The 22,135-nt window shown below is 42.0% G+C and overlaps 2 protein-coding genes across 3 annotated transcripts; one reads left to right on the top strand and one right to left on the bottom strand.

Moving 5' to 3' along the window:
- Nucleotides 1-987: 987 nt before the first annotated feature.
- l(3)72Dr (lethal (3) 72Dr) lies at nucleotides 988-4,091 on the top strand. Of its 2 annotated transcripts, XM_064685908.1 has the most exons (3): nucleotides 988-1,130; nucleotides 1,195-1,257; nucleotides 3,053-4,091. In XM_064685908.1, the coding sequence occupies exons 1-3, from the start codon at nucleotides 1,003-1,005 to the stop codon at nucleotides 3,882-3,884; spliced, it is 1,023 nt and encodes a 340-aa protein (XP_064541978.1). In that variant the 5' UTR covers nucleotides 988-1,002; the 3' UTR covers nucleotides 3,885-4,091. The 2 variants fall into 2 exon arrangements, with proteins under 2 accessions (XP_064541978.1, XP_064541968.1); XM_064685898.1 differs by lacking the exons at nucleotides 988-1,130; nucleotides 1,195-1,257 and adding an exon at nucleotides 1,715-2,081.
- Nucleotides 4,092-17,534: 13,443 nt separating this feature from the next.
- On the bottom strand, nucleotides 17,535-18,772 carry LOC135431882 (protein P54). Its single transcript, XM_064687247.1, has one exon. The coding sequence runs from the start codon at nucleotides 18,498-18,500 to the stop codon at nucleotides 17,580-17,582; it is 921 nt and encodes a 306-aa protein (XP_064543317.1). The 5' UTR covers nucleotides 18,501-18,772; the 3' UTR covers nucleotides 17,535-17,579.
- Nucleotides 18,773-22,135: the final 3,363 nt, after the last annotated feature.

Below are 22,135 nucleotides of genomic sequence, written 5' to 3'. Positions count from 1 at the left end.
CGGTGGAAAATGCATTTCAAAGATTTTTTTGGTGAATTTTAAGAGTTTTCCGATTTGCATAAAAGTTGTTTGAATCCCGACCGATCAGTTTTAAAATCATTTTCAAAGCTTTTTTGATTTTATAACATACGTGCCACGGGTAAGGCCGGGTTATACCCGCTAGTATCATATAAATATCTACTATATATAAGTACTATATGAACAATCAGTTGAAAATTGATTTTTTTAATGCATTTATTTTGGTTAATTAATTGTTATTATCATTAACTTATCTCTACCAAAATCAGCGAAAATTCTCCCCTCTTCTTCTTGTGAAAAAAAGCTAGCAAAAAGGTTTTTTATTTTTCGATCGATCAGTTTTAAGCCCATTTTATTCGTGACTCGTTGGCCCACAAATCGCTCTTTTTTTCTCTGTCATATTTAATCTGAAATATTGCAATTATATTCCCTGAATATTCAACTTTAAAGTCTTCCTTTATAAGATATAAGTTGAACCCAATAAGGTTTCTTTCTTTTAAGGAATCCACAGTACAATATTTTAAAATTCTCTATTATATACAGCTTTATTCTTTAAAAGACCCCCCTAAAAATATGCTCTACATTTTTGAATTTCTCTCGGCAAAAAAATATATACCTGAACTTATTGAGGTAAAAAGGGTATGATGGGCTTGTGAAAACATCTGGTTTTAGGTCTAGCGTTAACTTTAGGTCTATCAATAACTTGCATCGTTCCCAATAAAAATTAATAATATTAAAAAACTCGGTAAATATCGATTTCGAAATCGCGATTTATAAGCCAATTTCGGACCTTATAAAAGCTAGGAATATCACAATTATGATGTAGATTCTCGGATCGAAAACTCTTTGGACACCTCTTCTTTTCTTAGTGCGTGTGTTTGTGTGCGTGTGTGCCGTTGTGTGTGTGTGTGTGTGTGTGTATGTATTTGTAGAATGAGAGTAGAATGCTTGAGACTGCAGCAGCGCAGTTTAGTTTTTGGCAGCATGTCAGCCAGTGCGGACGAGCTCAGATCGAACAGGGGCCAACCCTGCGTGGGGGTGATGTGCATGGATATGGCACAATCTTTGTCCTTTCTTTGTGGCCTGCACACAGGCTCCGATAAGGAAACAAGGTTATTTGATATATACGATTGCGAATGTTATTCTATATATCTGTGTCGTTTTATATTATTGCAGTTATCTGGCAGCCTCCTATCCCAAATGTGTGGAGGCGGCGGGAGCGTCGGTCGTTCCCATTTGGTGAGTTAACGACTTCGAATATATATTAGAATATGTATACATATCTGTATATCTCGCGCACCGACTTCCTGTTGTGTAGTTTTCACCAACCTTTGGAGCCGCTGAGCCCGGACAGACAGACGAACATGATGACTCAGTATTGTATTTGTGCCCAGATCAGATCAATGCCCAAGAATCAGTGGTAAAAATGCATTTTTGCGCCGTGCCGAACATAACTGTCTGCCGAACAAATGTCTGTCAAATCAAATAGCGAAACTTAAGAGCTTTAAACAGGGTATCTTTCAGTGAAGTGTTGAAAATGTGAGTTAAAAACAGGGTATAAGCTTGCGTTTTTAAACGTTCTTAGATGAGGTCTTGTGACCTTAAACGTTAGTATATAAAAATCTTAGAAGGGAATCGTTTTAATAAACCTGGCTTTATGAATCATTTTTGTATCACTGTCACATTCGATAAAAGATTTGAAAACAAAACACGCACGTTATTATACGGCAAATTATTATTATAAAATATCACGTACCCGCATTTTAAAATCGATTTTATTCTATTGCAAAAATGGAAATGCATGAAAATGATAAGCCGAGCAAAGAGCCGCAGCGGCAGCTAAATGTGCTGGGGCTGGGGCTGGGGCAAAGGCAGGAAGAGGGGCTGGGGCAGGGCGATCGGTTGGGGCAGTTGGAAGAGCATTCGCCCATTATCGGCGTCATGTGTATGGATTTGGCTCAATCGCTGAACGCACATTATGACCCTGGCCATTGGCAGAGTTATTTGCCGGCCTCCTATATCAGGCATCTGGAGGCATCGGGCGCATTGGTCATACCTATTTGGTGAGTGCACGCAAAAAATTAACAGGCAACAATGTTTATGTTACCTTGAACTGTATGGCACGAATGTTAGTGGGATGGAGCATGGGGGTACGGGATTGTTCAGATTTGCAATGCAGCTGGCAAAATGCCCATCACTTTCTATGCGAACCCAATTGCATCTGCGAAATTGTTTTTATACCCATTGAAATGGGTAGAAAGGGTATAATGTTTTTGATCAACTGTATGTAATAGATAGACGAAAGGGTCTCCTATCTCTTAAAGTATATATACATTCCTGATCAGCATCAATAGCTGAGTCAATAGTAATGTATATCTGTCAATCCGTCCGTCTGACCGTCTGTCCGTCTGTCTGTTTTTCCGATAATCGATAACTTGCCAAGTTTCCAAGCAATCGATAAAGCAATTTAAAATAGAGCAATTAAAGCCACAATTTAAATGCCGATATCTTTGTGAGATTATACGAATATTCTGTAGCATAATACGATCTATTGCTGAAAATTTCATCAGGATCGGTGAAGAAACACAGAAGTTGTTAAAGAAAAAGTATGTTGGCAGGCCACGTGTTTGGGGCAGCTAGTGCAAAGAGTAATAATTTCTGTATATATGTGCACACATACACACACATGCATACACACAGTAATAATTGTGTTAATTCAGTCGTCTTTCGTTGAGTCTCGCTTCTCTGGAGCATGGGTATGAGGCGGTGGCAATTAGTTCGGTTAGTTGAAGTTAGTTTCGAGTTCGAAACCGCAAAAAGGCGATCAATTTTTTTTGTTTTTTTTTTTATTAATTTTTTTATTATTAGTGCTTTGGCTAAGGAGCGCGAGGCGTGAGCTGCATTTGGTGTTGGTAGAGAACGATTCAGGGTATTTTCTAGTCGTGCACGCCCGCCTAGAGCCCTCTTAATTGTTTCATAATATTTGCATGTTTATTGTCTGGCGTTTTTCGATGCACAATTGATTTCTGTGTAGGATTGGCCGTGATCGTGCTTATTATGCGCAAATAATGAAACTGGTTAATGGTGTGCTGCTGCCCGGTGGCGCTGTCTATCTGGATGATGAGGACAAGCACGTAAAAAAGGATTCAAAATTGACAAACTTGTGTGTGCAGTCCATTCAGTATATTTATGAGCTAGCGCTGGAGCGTAACTTGGCGGGCAGCTACTTTCCCCTATGGGGCACTTGTCTCGGCTTTCAGCTGCTACTGAAAAGTGCGGCACGTGCGGCTGGTGCGCCAATTATGCGCGACAAGTGCGGCGATATATTCGATGCAAAGCCATTGCAACTGGAGCCGGGCTATGCGACATCCCGGATATTTGGCCAGCTATCGCCGGAGCAGGCCAAGCAGATGGAGAGCGTGCCATTTGCCTGTCATCAGCATAAGTTCTGCATCACGGAGGAGAGTCTGGCGAGCAGCAAGATGGACACCGATTGGCATGTGCTGGCCACGCGCACCTCGGAAGCGGGCATGCGCTTCATAACGCTCATCGAGCATCGTGTTCATCCCTTCTTTGGCTGTCAATTTCATCCGGAGCGTGCCGCCTTCGAGCAGCTCTTTGCCCGCAACGATGCCTGCCGCGATGCCCACACCAGGGCGGGCATCCAGCTGGCCCAGTACTTTGCCGAAGTCTTCGTCGATGCCTGTCGCCGCAATCCGAACAGATTCGCCAGCGTGGAGCAGCTGTCGCGTCACTTGATCCAAAACTGGCAGCCCGTATTTAGTGGTCAGTATAAGAATTCCAATTGGCGGGAGGTCTATCTCTTTCCCAAGGATGTGGACTATGTGCAACCAGTTGATAATTGAGCTATGGCAATTGATGATGATTGATGATTCTTTCCGGAAACATGAACACGAACGACAAACCCGATAAGACTCTTCTGATATTTCTATTTATAATATATACACAATATACAATCTACTTATATTCTATATATCTCATTATATATTTCACTATATATCTTACTATATATCTCACTATATCTCATTATATCTTACTTATATTATATCTTACATTATATATCTATTATCATACTTATTTGCCATGGAAAAGATAAGACTAAAATGTAATTCTTTGAAAATGTTTTTTTTTTTTTTATTGGTATCATACTCGTATTCTGGTGTCGTATTTAGATATAGGTCAAAATTTCCCACCCCCATAACTTCGTCAAATTTCATCAGAATTTCATGAGGTTTCGCTCTTTGCTCATGGCTTGGCCTCTAGATCAGTTTTTCATCTCAATCTGACAGCATTATTCCTGGTCGAAATTCATGTGAAAGTGGTACTCTCAAATATCCTATATAGAAATATGTCAAAATTTCCCTCCCCCATAACTTGGTCAAATCTTATCCGATTTTCATAAAGTTTGGCTTTTTGTTAATGGTTTGGCATCTAGATCAATCTGGCGTCTAAATCTGACAACATAATTTTTTAGTCGGAATTCATGTGAAAATGGTACCCTCAATATGCCATATAGACATAGGTCAAAATTTCCCACCCCCATAACTCGGTCAAATCTCATCAGATTTTCAAAAAGTTTGGCTTTTTGTTAATGGTTAAGCCTCTAAATAAATGTGGCATCTAAATCTCGCAACATTGTTTTTGGTCAAAATTCATGTTGAAATGGTACCCTCAAATATCTTATATAGACATAGGTCGAAATTTCCCTCCCCCATAACTTGGTCAAATCTTATCCGATTTTCAAAAAGTTTGGCTTTTTGTTAATGGTTAAGCCTCTTAATAAATGTGGCATCTAAATCTGACAACATAATTTTTTAGTCGGAATTCATGTCAAAATGCTACCCTCAAATATCCTATATGGACATAGGTCGAAATTTCCCACCCCCATAACTCGGTCAAAACTCAAACGATTTTCATAAAGTTTGGCTTTTTGTTCATGGTTTGGCATCTATATCAATCTGGCATCTAAATTTGACAACATCATTTTTGGTCGAGATTCATGTTGAAATGCTACCCTTAAATATCCTATATAGACATAGGTCAAAATTTCCCACCCGCACAACTCGGCCATAACTCAACCGACTTTCAAAAAGTTTGGCTTTTTGTTAATGGTTAAGCCTCTTAATAAATGTGGCATCTAAATCTGACAACATAATTATTGGTCGAAATTCATGTTGAAATGGTACCCTCAAATATCCTTAATGGACATAGGTCGAAATTTCCCACCCCCATAACTCGGTCAAAACTCAACCGATTTTCATAAAGTTTGGCTTTTTGTTCATGGTTTGGCATCTATATCAATCTGGCATCTAAATTTGACATAATTTTTGGTCGAGATTCATGTGAAAATAATATGTTAAAATATTCATCTTCATTTCAGATATCTATATTTTGCCTTATAAACTTAACATTTTGTACCAAGACCAGGGAACAGCAAGACGGACATTGCAAAATCAACGAAACTCATTTTACTCTTAGATATCTAACACAAAACTGTGTATATAAAATGTCTTGCAGATTTGCCATTTGATTTTGGTTATGATCAGCTAACTATATGCCAGCTTATGAGATTACTTTACTATGTGGCAAATCTAGTAAAATCAGTTTTATGTATGAAGAGATTTTTTCGATTACTTTTTCGCTTCTCACATGTTAGTTTCGTGTACTTTTCCACTTGGCTCTATTGTGCTCAGGGCGTGGCTGGGAGGCTTGTCTCTTGCTCAACCTCCCCCCGGAATGGCCCTGTGTAGTTGTGTTTCTAATTAGCCCGTTTCTGGTTCGTTCCTGGACTTTTGCGTTGCTTGCGTCTTATGCGCATTTGTCTGGCACGTGTTGTTGGCCAGCCTTCAGCTGGCCGCACCGCCCGTAACACCTGGTGGGGTTAAGGTTCAAATTGACGGGCAGAATAAAATAATTGTCGCCCGTCTGTGGCAACGTGTTATTGTGTTATTGCTGCGACCCATTGTTCTGGCTGTCCGGCCGTGGACGAGGATGAGGACGTGAACGAGACGCCATTGTCCGTTGTCGGACACGTATGTTGCGCTTTTTATATTCCTGCTCCTAAGTGCTCTGTCTCCACACGGTGCCGATAACGCCATCTACCGGCCAAGTCTGGCAAGCCGGACACGAGAAATCACTCAGGCGTCGCGTGACCCCCCGCCCCAAAAAAAATACATATATTTTTTTTTGGATGTGGCATTTGAAGCTTCATTTGTTGCGGTCAGCTTGTGTGCGTGTGTGTGTGTGTGTGTGTGTGTGTGTGTGTATTAGGCACTGCTCATTTAACCCATCTACTTATAGGCAGCCCAACGGCCGGCTTAAATGCCCTTGTGCCCATTCTGAGCACACACACAAGTAAGAAAGTAACTGCTGGCATACATTTATATATACTTTTAAATACACTCAAAGTAAGCCTCCACAAATACACACACATACTCACACACACACACGCACACAGCTAGCCTGCAAAAGGCCAAACCTCCGTTTTTAATGACGTCATAGGCGCTAGCTGCAAAAATTTGAGCACAGGCTGCCCCCTCTGCCTCCCGCTCAGCACGCTAGCTGCCCTTTAAACCTAGTTGGCGTGCATTGAACTGAGTTTCTCTCTCCCTCTCTCTCTCCCTCTCTCTCACTCGCACTCGCTCTCTCACACACACTTTTGCGCAGCGGCTGCGCTCTCTGCCGCATTTGCAGACTGCAGCTGCAACGGGCAATGACCTGCCTGCTGCAAGGTTATTGCAGTCGCAGTCACACACACACACACACACACACACACACACACACACACACACACACACATACAGACAGAGACACACACACACACTTCCGCCGGCACACACTTGCTTAACACTTTAGCCCGGTTATGCGACAATAATAAATTTGCTGCAGCCTTTTTACCACACACACCCCCCTTCCTGCTTCCACACCCGCCCCAAAGATGTGGCCCAATGTGTGCATCTGCTTCACATTGTCGCATTTGGCATTTAACTGCAGTTGAAGGATGCACAAAGTACGTGCTGACTCCCAGTGCCTGCGCCTCTGCAGTTACGCCTCTTTCCCAAGGCTGCTTCAAAGCGGAAGCCAATTGTAAATCGAAACTCTTCAACCCCAAAGTTGATCTCGAAAGTTCCTTAGAGCCGAGAAATTTCCTGGCTTAATAATATATGGAACGCCTTGAAGCATGTTTTGCAGGAGGCAGCTCTGAGCCTGTAACTTATGCACATACTTAATCAAAATGTATTTGTAATCGAGCCTAGATCCAGATATGTGCTTCTCTTCTCTTTACCTCAACAGACAGAAGATTATATATACAAACATTCAGCCCCGGCTTTTAAGCACGCCGTAATAGCTAGGTACACTTAAAGAATTATAGTATAAGTATTTGTTTGCATACACAGATTCAATTTGTACCACATGCCCCCCTTCCCCATAAAAACGAGTAAATATGTCGGCTCTTCACTAGGAACATTGCAACCGGCTGTTTAAAGTATGTACTTAATATTCATTAATCGGAATAATTGTAATTAACCTGTGAGTGCTTCACGACACGTCAGCAATGTGTGCAGGTGGCGGGTGCACTGCGCCGGTCTCTGTGAGCATTTGCGGTTGAGAGAGAGATGCTGCAATTGCTCTGCAGCTCGTTGATTGCGTTGCCATTAAAAAAAAAAAATAAACACTTCTTGAGGTTGGTCAGGTAGGGCACAAGCAGATTCACATTGAGGCTGGTCAGGTTGAGAGGTTGCAAGATATATCTCAAGATACGAACGAATGGAGGATTGCAGCTCATTAATGAGCTTGGACTTATTATTATTGTAATTCAAGTTATGCGAAAGCCTCAAGTTGAGATTGGCCTGAGGGGAAGAAGGGAGGGGAAGGAGCCTAAGCTCAAAAAAAAAAAAATATATAAATATCATTATGATAATGAATATAATTTCTTATCATTATGATAACTATTATTATTAATTTTATTTTAATAATTATAATTAGTTATTAAACTAAATCCAATTCAATATCCATACATGAGCCAAAGATTCGAACCCGTTTCCTCGTCTATATATCATTTGCCCTTTTTTTACTCCGCTCTTTGCTTCAATTCCGCCACAAAATTCCGTTGCCTACTTTTAAGGGCTCGCAGTTTTTCACTTAAATCCCTTGCTGTTTATTGTTATTTTACGTTTTGGTGACAAGCCAGTTCGCGGGGTTAAAATTAGCCTGACATTTAGTTGTGTGAGTGTGTGTGCGTGTGACGTCACACACACACACATAGACCGTTAGAAGGTCAATACGTACGACACAGTACAAAAGCAGCGTGATTTGCAGCCACCATATTTAGGTTAAGCCCAACTCTCGAGCGGAAATCTCTGCTGGCTTAGGTTCTGCGGTTCGGCGCCCCTAATGTGACTCGCCCCCACCCCCACCCCCCGTCGCAGCCTACTGGTAAAGGGGCAAATTAATCAGCGCGCCGAGTGTTAGTTTGTTTTGGGTCAAGTGTGTTGTGGCTTGAGCTGCCGTTTTGACCTTTGGCATAGTTGCTGCCGCTGCCGGCCGTGTCGCATCCTTTGGCCTCACTTTTGTTGCAATTGTTCGCGTTCAGCTGGGACAAGGTTGCCACGGCGCAGCCTCTTGCGATTCTGCTGTGCATTCAAATTAGTCGCTGGCACTATTTATAAGCCGAGGCGCCACGTTCATAAGCGTGTGCAAAGGGCCGTAAATTGCATTCGACTCGAGCTGGCCAATAGCTAGATTATGCAAGCCACGCGTTCGTTTTGCAAAATTCATTCGGGCACCTTTTGTTTCGGTGTTTATTAATAAAGTGCTCTGCGGCATGTGGCAGGGCATGTGGCAGGGCATGTGGCAGGGCATGTGGCAGGGCATGTGCAACTAATGCATGTATAAATAAACCATAAACCATTGACAAAGCTGCGGCGGCGTCGGCGGCGTCCCATGCACACATTTATATGTTTATTCAATTACGTATGCGTCGTACGTGACGTATACGTAATGTATTTTAAGCATTATTTCAATTTGTTGTGTGTGCGTGTGTTTGAGATGCACCGCAAGTGTTTCTAGAATGAAACGAGGAGCGGCTGCGGTTTTGTGGTGTGTGGTGCTGGTGGTGCAGCAATGGGTGGTGCAGCATTGCAGTTGGGAAACGTCAATGGAACCGACGATGACGATGACGACGACGCAGCGGGCAGCCCTGACCCAGTTAGTTGGCTTTCGCCTCTTTCCGTCGCGGCACACACACACACACCCGTACACACACACACGCACACATGTGCCTTTAACGACGTCACGTCTGTAGGAAACCTTCGCCCAGTGTGGTCAACCTGTATACGAGCTTGGCAAATCGGCCCAATATAATTTTGATTAAAATGTCGCCCAGCACAGCCGCACAGCTGCTCGGATCGTAACTTGCAACATATATTCTGGGGCATGTTGCACGCACTGTGCACAGCGCTTATACGCAATAAACATATTATCGAGCTATCGGGCAAATCAATTTGTGCTCAGCATTTACTGCAGCAGCCCATTTGGCATGCTCAACCCGGACGCGTATCCTTGCACTTTACCTAATTGAAAGCGTGCGTCAGCGCGGCATTTGCTACAGGGTCAGAGTTCAATGACCTCGGCGGAATAAGTGCAGGGGAGAGAGCTGGCGAGGTGCGCAAAGCCGGCACTTGTGCTCTGCCCGAGGCACTTTAAGGAAGTTCAGTCGGGCAAGCACCTGCTGTAAAAGCAAACGGACTTGTATTTGGGACGGGAGTAGCTGGCGTGGAGTGGCAAAGTTGCCCGACTAGATGATACCCTGCGTGCAGCTGTTACATAAGTATAGCTATATGCATTCGTATCGAGTTCTCACCTTAACACATTCCAGCTTAAGCTATATATCTATAAATTTATATATGTATATCTTCGTACTATATATATATTTATGCTTCCCTTACTTTGTCTGTCCTCTACATTCGCACACATGGAATCTACCCTCTTTTGCTATAAGTCTGCGTGCCTTCTGAGCCAATTCAACGTTCCCTTAAAATTTGCTGTTGCCATGCCACATTTTTGCTGCCCGCCGCAAAGGGGCCCAAAAAATGACAGCTCAAGTTTGTAAATTTGATAACTACTTGCGTCTTCCTGGAAATCTAAACATGTTACGGGCACGCCCAGCTGTGCGTCTTGTATTACTCCAGCCACGCCCATTTATGGCACTTATAATCAGGCCTCATCAAAGCAAGCACTATTTGAAAATTTTGGGATGAGTTCTTAGAGCCGGGCCGAACGTCACTCGCCGTCGGCAGCGGGCCTTGACTAGGTCTGACCTAGTCCAGTACCCTGGTGACCAGTTGTCGGCATGCTGTGCTGGCCTTGGAGAAGGAGAAGGAGGAGGGGGAGGAGCTGGAGCTGCTCTGGTTGCCTAGAGAGACTCCCGCGGGAAAGCTACAGCTGGAGCCGGAACGGGGTCGAGGTCGCCATGGCTGGGCTTCCGGGCCAATTATGAATGAAATACTTTAAGGACAGACTGCAGTCGCGGCACAATTATCCATGGTATAGCTCGACGTCCGGCATTCGGCATTCGGCGTCCGGTGAAGGCCAAACAATGCTGTGCGCGCGCGCCTGTCTGACGTATGACCCGATCAAGGATGCGCTGGGTACGTCATCGAGAGACAAGGCGCTGCATTGTCCTCCAGAGCAAGCGTTAACCTTCGCCCAGCTGTGGGCTACATTTCTGAATGAAAGGCTTGTTGCGGGGTGCGGGGTGGCCCGCATCTGATTCCCTCCCCCCCTCCCCGCTGCCGCCGCCAAATGCTGCTCAAACGGATATTATTAATTAAAGGCGACCCTGCTTAGAGCCTAATCGTGTAATTGTGGCTGATATGGTGTACGTGTCACTTGGCTTTTTATAGCCCACTTTGGGACCGAATGCTGTAAGCACAACCCCCGCTCCTCCATTCCCCCCCCTTTCGCCCCTCGACCCGGACAAGTCACGTAGCTGTGCAGCTCATTGAACGCAATGTCAGCTAATGTGTTCGCAGTGCGCACAATTCTGAGCCGTACGAGTTGCTAAATAATGCCAAGTCATGCCTTTGAAATAAGAAACAAGTGCGAAACAGTCACTTTTGGACTAGCCGAAGATTGAATACTCTCATTTATTAGTTGTATACATATCAGTAGATATATTAAGCGGCAGAGGTATATAGAAGTATATAAGTTTATATAAAAATAAGTATAATTTTACTAGAAATAATTCTCGTAGATAAGACTTTCCCTTTCCTGATTTCAGAGCGAATAATCTCTGTCAACTGTTATTGTGTAATAATTAAATAAATGCCTTATCAGCCACAAAGGCCCAGACATATCCCACGCTTATCAAGCTCCAGCCAAATACCAAGAATCAAGCGACGACGCTTGTTCCAGAGTGACGCGCTCTTGCTTTCCAGAAAACGATTTAATTTTTAGTTCATATATGACATAATATTCCGATTCGCCCGGTTCAGACGTATTTACTGTCCGCAACAGGGCTAAATCGATCTGTTGATCTGTCTTCTTCTATACTCTTCACATTTCATGATACAATTGCAATGCCCTCCTCAAGGGTATACGAAGTAAGACTGTTGCTCGACTACAAGATACCCTCTGTTCAGTCGGAAATATATGTAGATCATGCTTTCTTTAAGATTCGCTCTGATTAAGAGTATATTTTTATATATTAAATATAAATTTGAAGAAGAACTCTTATACTTTGCGCTCCTTACGCCGCCAAATTTTCTATTCCCCAAGGCCCCCTTTGACATTGAACAAGAGGAGAATTTAAATTTTCCTTACAGTTGTCAGTCAGCTCTAACTTTTCCTAACATTTTCACACCTGATTCTCAAAGATTGCATTGCGGAGCTACTTTTGCAAGCTGCGATCAGATAATTGTTTAAAAGCTTTCACAAATGTGAATTTACCGCGCTTATATTATAATTCTTATATTATTATTACACTTATTCTGTTCGAAAGGAAATTTGAAGGGCAATTCGAAAGGGAAATTCACCAGAGATTGCGCCATAATCAAAATTTAATTGGAAAGATGCCTGATTAAAACATCGAAGACAATCGACTTCACTCTTCAGCCCAATCCCTTGGGCATAGGCCATTTGGGTGCATATTTGCTTAGCTTTGGCTGAGCTGTATTTTGGGCAAGTGCGACGATATATTGGCCAAAATGTAGACATTTTGTTTACGCATTGACTTCAATTACCAACACATCGTGCATATTTAATGAGATGCGGCAAAGCGTTGCCCATGCAGGATAGCTCGAAATAATTTATTATTTGCTTAGTTCATGTCAATCTTGACTGAGGTCCATGGAGGGCTCGCCCTGCTCAGCCTGTGGTCGGACAGCGCGGACATATTTACGGGCTTTTGTCTGGTATTTGGGTCAAAGTGCGAATTAGCATGCAGGTTGTTGCTTTCCTTCGCCCATCTGGGCGTATACGTAACTTATGCGTCTTGCCTAAATATCTATGGATGTCCTTTGTCGTTTGTCGTGTGTCCTTTGGGCTGTCGTGTTGGCGTGAAGTGGCTTCAATTTTGGGGCAATAAGCGAAGATTTGATGCTCGCGTGGCAGCTAAAAATAGCAAAAGGTTCGACGAAAACAACAACAACAACAACAGCACTTGAAATATTCATTAAATGTTCTGTTGTGCTGCCTTATTTTGGCAAGACGCCCGCAGAGTGTGCATCAGAAATTGTGAAATTCAAAATTAAATTACAGCCGAGTGCCATTAAAAGCAACGGAAACTGCCGTAAAGATAACAAGTATGAGAAGACATCATCAAAAATGTGCTTCACCCAAAAAGAAAAATGAAAGTAAAACAGAAAAAGTAAAAACAGAAGCAGCGCCCGCCCGCCCAAGAAGATAAAGGTAAACAACATTAAGGTAAATATTGAAATAAAGCGGGTCGAGATGCTTGAGCGGGCGGCAACGGCAAACATATAAAGACATGTGTTGGCAAATGCGCAAATATATCAGTTGAAAACGGAAATATGCCGAGTAAGAAGTCAGCCGAGAGCGCAACAGGAATTTTTCACGCGTGTTTTAAATACCCTTACGTGGGTGGGTACTTTAAATCTGTCACTTTATAAGAGACAATATTTAGCAGAAATTTTGTCTTGCAAAAAAATGTATTCCCTAGTTCAGCTCACGCTTCTGGTCTTCCCTATCGGTTCAGTTCGTGAACCAGCTTTAAGAAATGCAAGTTAATATATATATAGAAATATATTTATTTTCAGTTCGGTTTAGGTTCTGCGTCTTTTTTGATCAATTGTTTCGGTTCAGGGTTTAGGTTAATATAGGTAAGGTTATGCCAGACGTTCCAGTTGTGAACACGGTTCAGTTCACGATTCGAATCTCTTGCTTGCTTTTTGGTTCAGTTCGTGAACTAGATTTTTTAATACTGTAATTGATTCGGCTTAAGAATCGCTTTAGGATTGAAAATTTTCTCATGTAATGTTTCAGAAACCGTTTCGAACCTATAGCTTGGCTTTTGGTTCAGTTCGTGAACTAGATTTTTTAACATAAGAAACTATATTTCTATTCATGTTCAGGTTCTGTGACTTTTGGGTAAATGATTTAATTCAAAATACAGTTCAGACTAACTAAATTCGGATTATCGGACTCGAGATTTGTAAAGTTCCAATTGGAATAGGCCGAATTCTTATCTCTTCTCTAAGAATTAATTAATGCAAGGAATATAACAATACAATATTATTAAACTTTTGTAGAAGAAATTAACACGTTTTTGTTAAAAGAAAAAGGATTTAATTATGATTTTTATTGTTATTTTATTTTATTTTATTTTTATTATTTTGTGCTCTTTACTAAGTTGCCAAAGCAGCAGAAACGCGTTCGCAAAGGTATTATTAATTCGGCATGCGGAAATTGGCTTCTGCTAATTGTTTTTTTTCGGTCTGTTTGCCTTTTGGCTCTTGTGTTTGGGCCCTTGTGTTTGGGCCCTTGTTATGAGCCAGAGAAGATTAATTATGCTGCTGTATTGTTTGGGTACCATGCCACACACCACATTTTGGAACAAATTTACGCGGCCCCACATCACAAAAATATGGCTTTTGCTGCGGCCGTCGGCAGTTCTCGAATTCCAGCTCCGCAAGTTGGCGAAAATATTGTGAAATAGGCCGCAGTTAGAGCGGCATTATATGGCGACAATGAAGGGTAAATATAAACGGCGAACTGATAAAAATAGCTGCGAAAAAGTAAGGAAATAGAAAACGCAAACTTAATTAAATATTGGCAGTCGCTGCTACCAAAAATAAACACGACTTAAAAGGCAACAGCGGGATCCAAAGGAGCTCACCCCCCCCCCCCCCCCCCTTCTCCCCTGGTGGCTGCTCCTGCCTTTGGGGCGTGACTACGTGACTGCGGTCGCAATTGTTATTTTCTATTTCACTGAGCCAATGGGTCGTATGCGCAACAGCGGGCGGACGGGCGGTCCATAAAAATCACACACATACGACTAGTTGGCCGGATGAGAAAACATATCCATTCGTATGCCAACATTTGTCGTCTGTCAACGGGAATTAGGTCACTGAATACGTATTTTTAGGCAATTCCATTATCAAAATGACACGCCCACAGGCAAACACTTGATGTCTGCCAGCGCCTTTGACGCATTTCATCAACTTTGTTTTCTTATTTTTTTTTTGGCCACAGACATCAACAGATTTGTTGTTCTCCAGGCAACTGTACGTGACTTGATGGCCAAAAACTGTTTTGATTGCCTGTCTGACTCGCTAATTTGTCGCCTTGAGAGCATTGCAACGAATTCCATCAATTGGCTGGATCAGGCGGCGTATACGTTACGTTATCTGTGAGACGATTGCAATGTTTAAACTAGAGCATTAAATTTTGTTATTAATATCTCAAGAGAGGGGGGTAATTAGAGAAGATTGGATGGAATCCAGTATACCTGAGACCTCATCCATGATTTTATCTGCCGAACGCAGTGATTATTGCTTGCCTAGCATAACTTCATAAAATGTAAAAAGTAAATTCTACATAAATAATGTATAGTATTATATTTAATAGCCAAACAAAAAAGCAGCAGCTATCGTATAACATGATTGATCACACATTATTACAGGGTATATTGAAAATGAATAAAATAAAAGAGTATAATAGTTTTGAGCACACGAATGCAACAGACGGAATGAATATATATATGTGTGATAATCTTTATCTCGTCAAGACGAATCTTTCGATTCATATTCGACTGTCGATCCGTCTGTCTATCCGTCTGTCTATCCGTCTGTCTATCCGTCTGTCTATCCGTCTCTCTATCCGTCCGCTTGTCTGTTCGCATGCGAGCGTGTCAATTAGAGAAAATATAGGGAAACATTTAATACATATATTTGCTCTCAATTATTTTTTATTACTTACGCTTCTTTTCATAAGATCGTTGAATTGATTTCGAAGCAAGGTTTTTAGGTATAGCTCGAGAATTATAGAGGCAGCCCATTAGTTTTTCGGGCTCCAGAATATTATAGTTTTTGGATGCCTTCCTTACCGCAAAATATAATAAAAAGCCTAAAGCTAAAGCTTTGTAATCATCTTGCAGTGTGTACAGAGTATCTCCTAGTTGAGCACACTTATTATTTTTGGTTTAAATTTTGATTGGAAAATTTGAAGGCAGCATAAATCATAGAAAGCTTAAAGCTGTGCGCAAAATTGACTGATTTGTCATATTTATTAGGTAATTATTTCCATACCAGTTCGTCTGCCAATTCAGTTGGAATAATGTTAATCAAATGCGGCACGAACGAACGGTTCAGGCCAGGCCGGGCCGGGCCAGACCAGACTGTGTCTACGTCTACGTCTTGGCTTGGCTTGTCTTGGCCAACTTGGCTTGGCTTGTTGTAAATTCAACAAGGGAATCGCATTTCGCACATAAATTTCCATAAACATTTTATGGTGTTTGCCTGGCAACGATTTTCGATCGGCAATGTATGAAAAATATTGATGGTTCCTTCAATCGCTGACCTACTTTTTGATGGCAAGCCCGCCTCAGCCCGCCCCAGCCCGCCCCACGCTATGCCCCGCCCTGTTGCTGACAACAACAAGTAACAAAAAAAAAATGTAATCAGGCATCGATTGAGTTTGTCATACGCGGCGTATACGCAATATAGGCGCTATGAAAGGGCTTCTGGTCCTTAGCCATGGCTGTAATTAGCCTTGATTCATTGTAACAGCTATTTTTGGTAACTTTGCCAACTCGACCATTGCGAGAAGTGGGTCAGTCATCATTATGAAAGTTGCCAAATAAATATAGATATTTATGCGGAAAGTTGAGAAAGAGAAGAAAGAGTTTCGGTTTGGTGTAAATTATTTCATTTATTGAACATGCTGTGTGAATTAAATATTCAGTTTAGCTGCTTCTATTTGGTAAATAGTTAACTTATGATTAAGTAAATGTGTGTATATGGTATATATCTCATTATAATCGGCTGTATATGTATATAACTGTATTGCTTATGCCTTGCCTTGCCTTGCCTTGCCTTCTATGTATTGTATGCACGATATATGTATAATTAACTATATATATATATTTATATATATAGTTGAGTTCTTGGATTGTTTGTTCTTTATAAGTACAATGCGGTAAATGTATGTGTATACGGTATATGCCTGCTATAGAATTCATTTATATATATATATATATCATATAATATAATCAGTTTTGAATTTCAATGTCTGCTTGGTTAGTTTATCGCATATATCATCGGTCTATATATATATATATAACTATGTGAAGCCCTACGACTGGAGTGCGTTACGAATTAATTTTGTCTGTTCTCTAAAATTACGAGCAAATATCTTAGCTATCGAAAGAAATAATTCAATTAAGTATAAACATAGTTGAGTACTTAAATATTACATTTAACTGCCTGACAAAATTTTGATCCCAACTAAATGTGTGTACGTATATAAGACGAAAGTGTCGTTATTTGATTAATAATATTTTAGATTTAAATTTACTTTTTTGTTGTTGTTTTCAATTTTGATCTACACATGGGATAAAGGCACGAATGTACAATAATATTATAATCAAATTGTACTCTAAAGTACTTCAATTAAGAGAAACTTTCTTTTCTGAACAATTACCAATTCATACAAAATCTTTTAGTTATTATTTCAAAACTCTCCCCTCGACAGTCTTTTGTTATGGATGTTTAATCAAAAGCCGTGTGTGTGGAAAAATCTAAAATCTAGTTTCTAGTATTTCTTGCTTTTTTTCGCGTGCTTAAGTCTTGGAAATTGTTTGCAAAAATTTGGTTTTCTTTTTGTTCTTCTTTGGTTTTCCATTTTATGAAATGAGCTTTGTGAACTTTCGTGTGGATATGAAAAGATTATTGTATCACAGATCTCGAAATGAATGGGCATGGATTTTGGCACTATGAATTGGAGCTACTTTTTTTTAACTATATTTTAACTGGATTGTGGATTGTTCTGGAATCGTATTTCGAGATTCGCCAGAGGCTTCTCTAGCGTCTGGCGTACTGGCAGCAGACCGAGCTGCGCGGCACCCGCTGCGTCGGCAGACCGGACATGCCCTTTAGATATGTATAGGATACGGGCTGACGCAGTATGCGCTGCGGCGGCGGCTTCACCTTGCTCTTCGACGATGCGGAGGACGCCGACGATGTCGAGCAGGCGCTCGAGCTACTAACTGATTTGGAGGCCACCCTGTGATGCAGCTGCTGCTGTCGCTGGTGCAGCTCAACGGTCGATGCCGATTTCAGAGCCGACTTCAATGGCTGCGGCGCTGGTGGCGCAGTCGGCGGCGGCGGCGGCGGAGGGGAGGGGCCGCTGCACGACAGCGAACGTGATGTTAGCGCGAGGCTCTCAAAGGCGCGCCGCAGCGACGATGTCGACCGGCGTTGCAGTCGTGAGAAGCTTGTGCGGCTCAACGATTTGCGCTTGCCCATATTTTGTTGCTGCTGCTGCTGCTGCTGCTCCTCGATGTCGATGGTGCTGCTGGTCTCGCTGGAGGCGCACGACATCAGCTCCAGACGCGCAGCGGCCAACCCGCGGCTGGCCGTCAGGGACGATGAATACGAGTCGGTCGATGAACTGTGCGCATCCTCTTCCTGTGCAGCTGCCGCTGCCGCTGCTGCTGCTGCTGTTGTGCCGGCAGCTGCGTCATCGCCGCTGCTGCTGCTGCCGCTGCATGCACCATGAACTAGGTCATCGCTTGACCTCAGGCCAAACCGACGGCTCAGCAGCTGAAAGAAGCCCATGTTGCGCTCGTAGCGAGGCGTTGGCGAAATGCTCGTCGAGCGCTCTGCGGCGCCGGGCTCCAGCTCCAGCAGCCATTTATTAGTGCTGCCTGCCGAATTGTTGTTGTTGTTGTTGTGGTGCTCCTGCTGCAGTTCGTCCGCAAAGCAGACATGTGGCGTGCCCATGGCTAGGGGTGTTAACTGTACTAAGACAATATAATATTGGCTGCACTTCCGCTTTGACTCGCTCTCGCTCTTTCTCGCTCTGTCTTTGTTGTTGCCGGTCTTTGTCTTGCAACTAACTCACACACACACACACATACACACACAGATAGTTACTTTGAATTGTTTTGGTTGTCGGCTTTTGTCGAGCTCTTTGTGTGTACACACTGGCGTGTTGTCCTTTCGCGTTTGAGTCGGCAATTTGAATGCCGCTTCCTTTTATAGACTCGCCCGGTTTGCAGACTGCGGTCGCTGCTAAGCGGCCAGAGAGCGCCTCTCTCTCTCTCTCTCTCTCTCTCGCTGTTCCCCCTCTCTCTTGCTCTGCCCTCCTTTGCAGCTTTACTACGTTGTGCATTATTTTGGCGCTGTTGCCTAATAATGGTAACAACATTTGAATTGTGGCATTTGTTTACCCGCTTCCCGTGCGTATTTCGCAATTTTGTTGTTTGCCGCTATGTTTACACTACCCGCCGCCAGGTGGTGGCACTTTCAATATTTACCCACGTCCTGTGCTGCAATTTAATTGCTTTCGCAGCGCAATTGCACGCGCAAATTGTTTATTCGTCGATTTGTCTCAATTTCCCATTTTCTTTTGCTAAAAATAAAGCGCTCGAGTTTATTTCTAAACTTTTAATTGCTGCAGAGATATCCTTTCGTAGGTGGGCGGGTGTTTCTTTGTTGCAGGTGTGGCTCCTGCTTTTCCGCCTTCCAGAGATGTCGCCAGGAAAATTCATAAGCCGCAATTAAGGCCGTCAAAAATAGATTTCAGCTATTGTCGTTTTGTTGTTGATGTTGTTGTTGTTTTGATTATTTAATTACGCACAAAATTGATTTTAATGCGCTATAAATAAAACTGACTGCCAATTTTACGCCTCGTTGCGGGGCCGGGGAATGGGGGGGGGATTGAGGCTTTTTAATGCTCTGTCTATGGGGATTTAATGAAGTCCGTTGTTTTAATGGCTCCGACTAGTGTGTGGGAGGTGGGGGGGGGGGGGGAGGACTGCAGACGCGGGCGATAATTGTTTCTGTCGTGTTGTCGTCTTGTTTATCCTCTAATTAAAAGGCGTAATTTTTGCCCTGACGTCAGTCCGTTAACAGATTTGTCAATTAAGCAACCAAAGCTATAAACACAATTGACGCCCCTGCAGTTGACAATATTTACAAACTATAATTTTAGCTATATATAGGCCATTAGCACCTACGCCAAACGGCTTTTACTAACAACATTTTCTACGCTTTGGACTCTTTGCAGGTCGTCTATATTAAGTTGAGCCCAGTCACATGAAAGTGGAATATATATTTGGTAAGTGAAATTTCAAAAATAATATGCAAATCATCTATTTCACTTTCACAACATTTCATATGCCTTAAAATTTGACAATGTGTTTTTAAATCTCTATAGAAAATATTGTTATTTATAACTTGATACTCGATACAAATATTTAACGTTATTCTTTTTGAATTCTGACAGTTTTCTGAGTGTCTGAGATTAAAACAAGAGTGGCTTATTTTGGAAATGCCCGACTAGAAGATACCCTGAACCAAATATTTGTACAATAATTAGAGTGGAATAATTGTCTCCTGTAGCTATTTGTGTTGTTGGTCGCATTCCCTCCAACAGTTTATAGTTGGCTAGCAAAGTTAACAACCAGCTGATCGGCACTAGACGACCAGCTGCAAGATAGCTTAGCAGAGACAATCACCCACAAAGCAATCTGCTTCCAGAGAGTATTGCATACTTCGGAACTGGCGGTCAAAAACGTTCAGTGCAAGAAATACATGATGCCCAACGACCAGTGGGAGAAGATGGGAGAAGTTGGAAAAATTCCTTTATGGCCTCACGGTGCTACTCATCATTAATGGACTGATGTAAGGGGAGCTGGCAACAGACGTAAGGAACGACGTGGTGGAATGCAGTCTTGTCTTCATTAGACAGGATGCCAAATTACGGCGAACTAAAGGGGTTAACTATGCGCTCAACTAAGCACGCAGCCTAGTGTTAAGAGAACATACCCAAACGGCCGAGGGACAGCATTTTAGAGCAGCGTATGATTCATTCTAAGAATTTCAAATGCCAGGGCCAGATCTGGCTAAGCAGGCAGAGCCAGGCAAATTTTCGCAAAATCCACTCCATCTGGTGCAATATAGACCTCACAAATTTTAGAGGGCAGTTCTAATTGTCGGTCGATTATTTTTAAACTTGTTTTCAAAGACCTACATAAGAACTTAATCAATATGAAATTGGAAATTCCACTCGCAACTGTGATAAATTGGTTGTATGCCAATTACTTTTGTTTATCGGCTAGCTTATTTCTTGATAATTATCAATTGTTAAAGATCATTGGATTCATTTGATATGTGTTTCACACTTTTCCCAAATTGAATGAAAAAAGAAAAGCGGAACCAAGTTTTAATTTTAGTCTTCTCTAAAATTTACCTTGATTCCCAATTCAATGGAGTTTAAATTTAGTTTTAAATGTCCATGTCAAGCTAGTACGGTTGGGTGAAAAATTGATGTCTAAAATTTGGGGCAAAAAACGTGAGCCGGGCAAGGCCGGGTCCCTATCTTATCAATTATATACAGAAATGCGCATATTGTCATATCAACAACCAACTTAAGCAGCTCCAAGGCTTGTTTCACAAACAGTCGAGAGGCCACTGGGATTAGTTGTGCTTCATCAAAATTTGAATTGCTCGCATTTGCATCAAGCGCAACTTGCAACATGCTGCATGCAACAGCAGCATCTGTGTCTGGCGATTAACGTCATCGTTGTAGTCGTTATGCAGACATGATATCGTATGTCAAAACAATAAGGTCGAGTCCTTCAGCTAGTTGGAAAAATTGGGGACCTTACCTACATCAGCAAGCGGCGCACAAGGCGACACAGACGCAACTGTTCCCAGGGCACAGTTGACACTGTGCAACGTGTGGCACGATTCAAGACGCAGGCGCACGACTGGCCCCACCTTCGGCTCGAAGAGCTTTGGCCTCGCAACTTTTTGTCCGCAAAGCTCCAAAAAAAGGCCGTTAATTGCGAATTTGGAAATAAGAATTCGGCTGAGTTTTGTTTAGATTGATTTTTGCTTTATTTATTGACAGCTAGTCTTATGCTTAAGGTTATATGCTCTAAAAATATAGGGTATTTACTTAGTTGCTAAACAATTTGCTATGCGCTGCGTGTTTTTCTCTTTGTGTGTGTTTGGAAATATTTTGTTAGAATTGGAAATAATTAAACATTTTTGGCGACTCAAGTGTTTTGTTTTTTTTTGTACAATTTGGATTTTAAATTTAATATTTTTTTCTTAAGAGTTTTCATTGTTTTTTTTTAATAAATTCGTAATTTTGTCTAGTCAAGTGCCCGTTGAAATAAGTGCAAAGTATATTGAAATAACAAACTTCTCGAGATTTTTTCTTCTTTGTTTTTTGTTCGAGCCTAGCTCCATAAGTTGAGTCAAAGTTTAAAAACTACTTGGGGGAAGATATGTGTGTGTGTGGATCTGGGGTTTAATACTAAATAAAACTAAGCTTTAGCTACTGTGTAAACTGAAAGTCCCTATATCTATATATTTGGAATACATCGAATTTGTTGTACAATTTT

Source organism: Drosophila montana, unplaced genomic scaffold (genome assembly GCF_035044405.1).
Source record: "Drosophila montana isolate Dmon_TW-CO22-7 unplaced genomic scaffold, ASM3504440v1 contig_1455_1, whole genome shotgun sequence".
NCBI lineage: Eukaryota > Metazoa > Arthropoda > Insecta > Diptera > Drosophilidae > Drosophila > Drosophila montana.
The sequence above is the reverse complement of the archived record's forward strand: the minus strand, read 5'-3'. Positions and strand labels throughout refer to the sequence as shown.

Excerpts from the sequence above, each read along its gene's own strand:
- LOC135431882 (XM_064687247.1), bottom strand. The coding sequence starts at position 18,500 with ATGGGCACGCCACATGTCTGCTTTGCGGACGAACTGCAGCAGGAGCAC.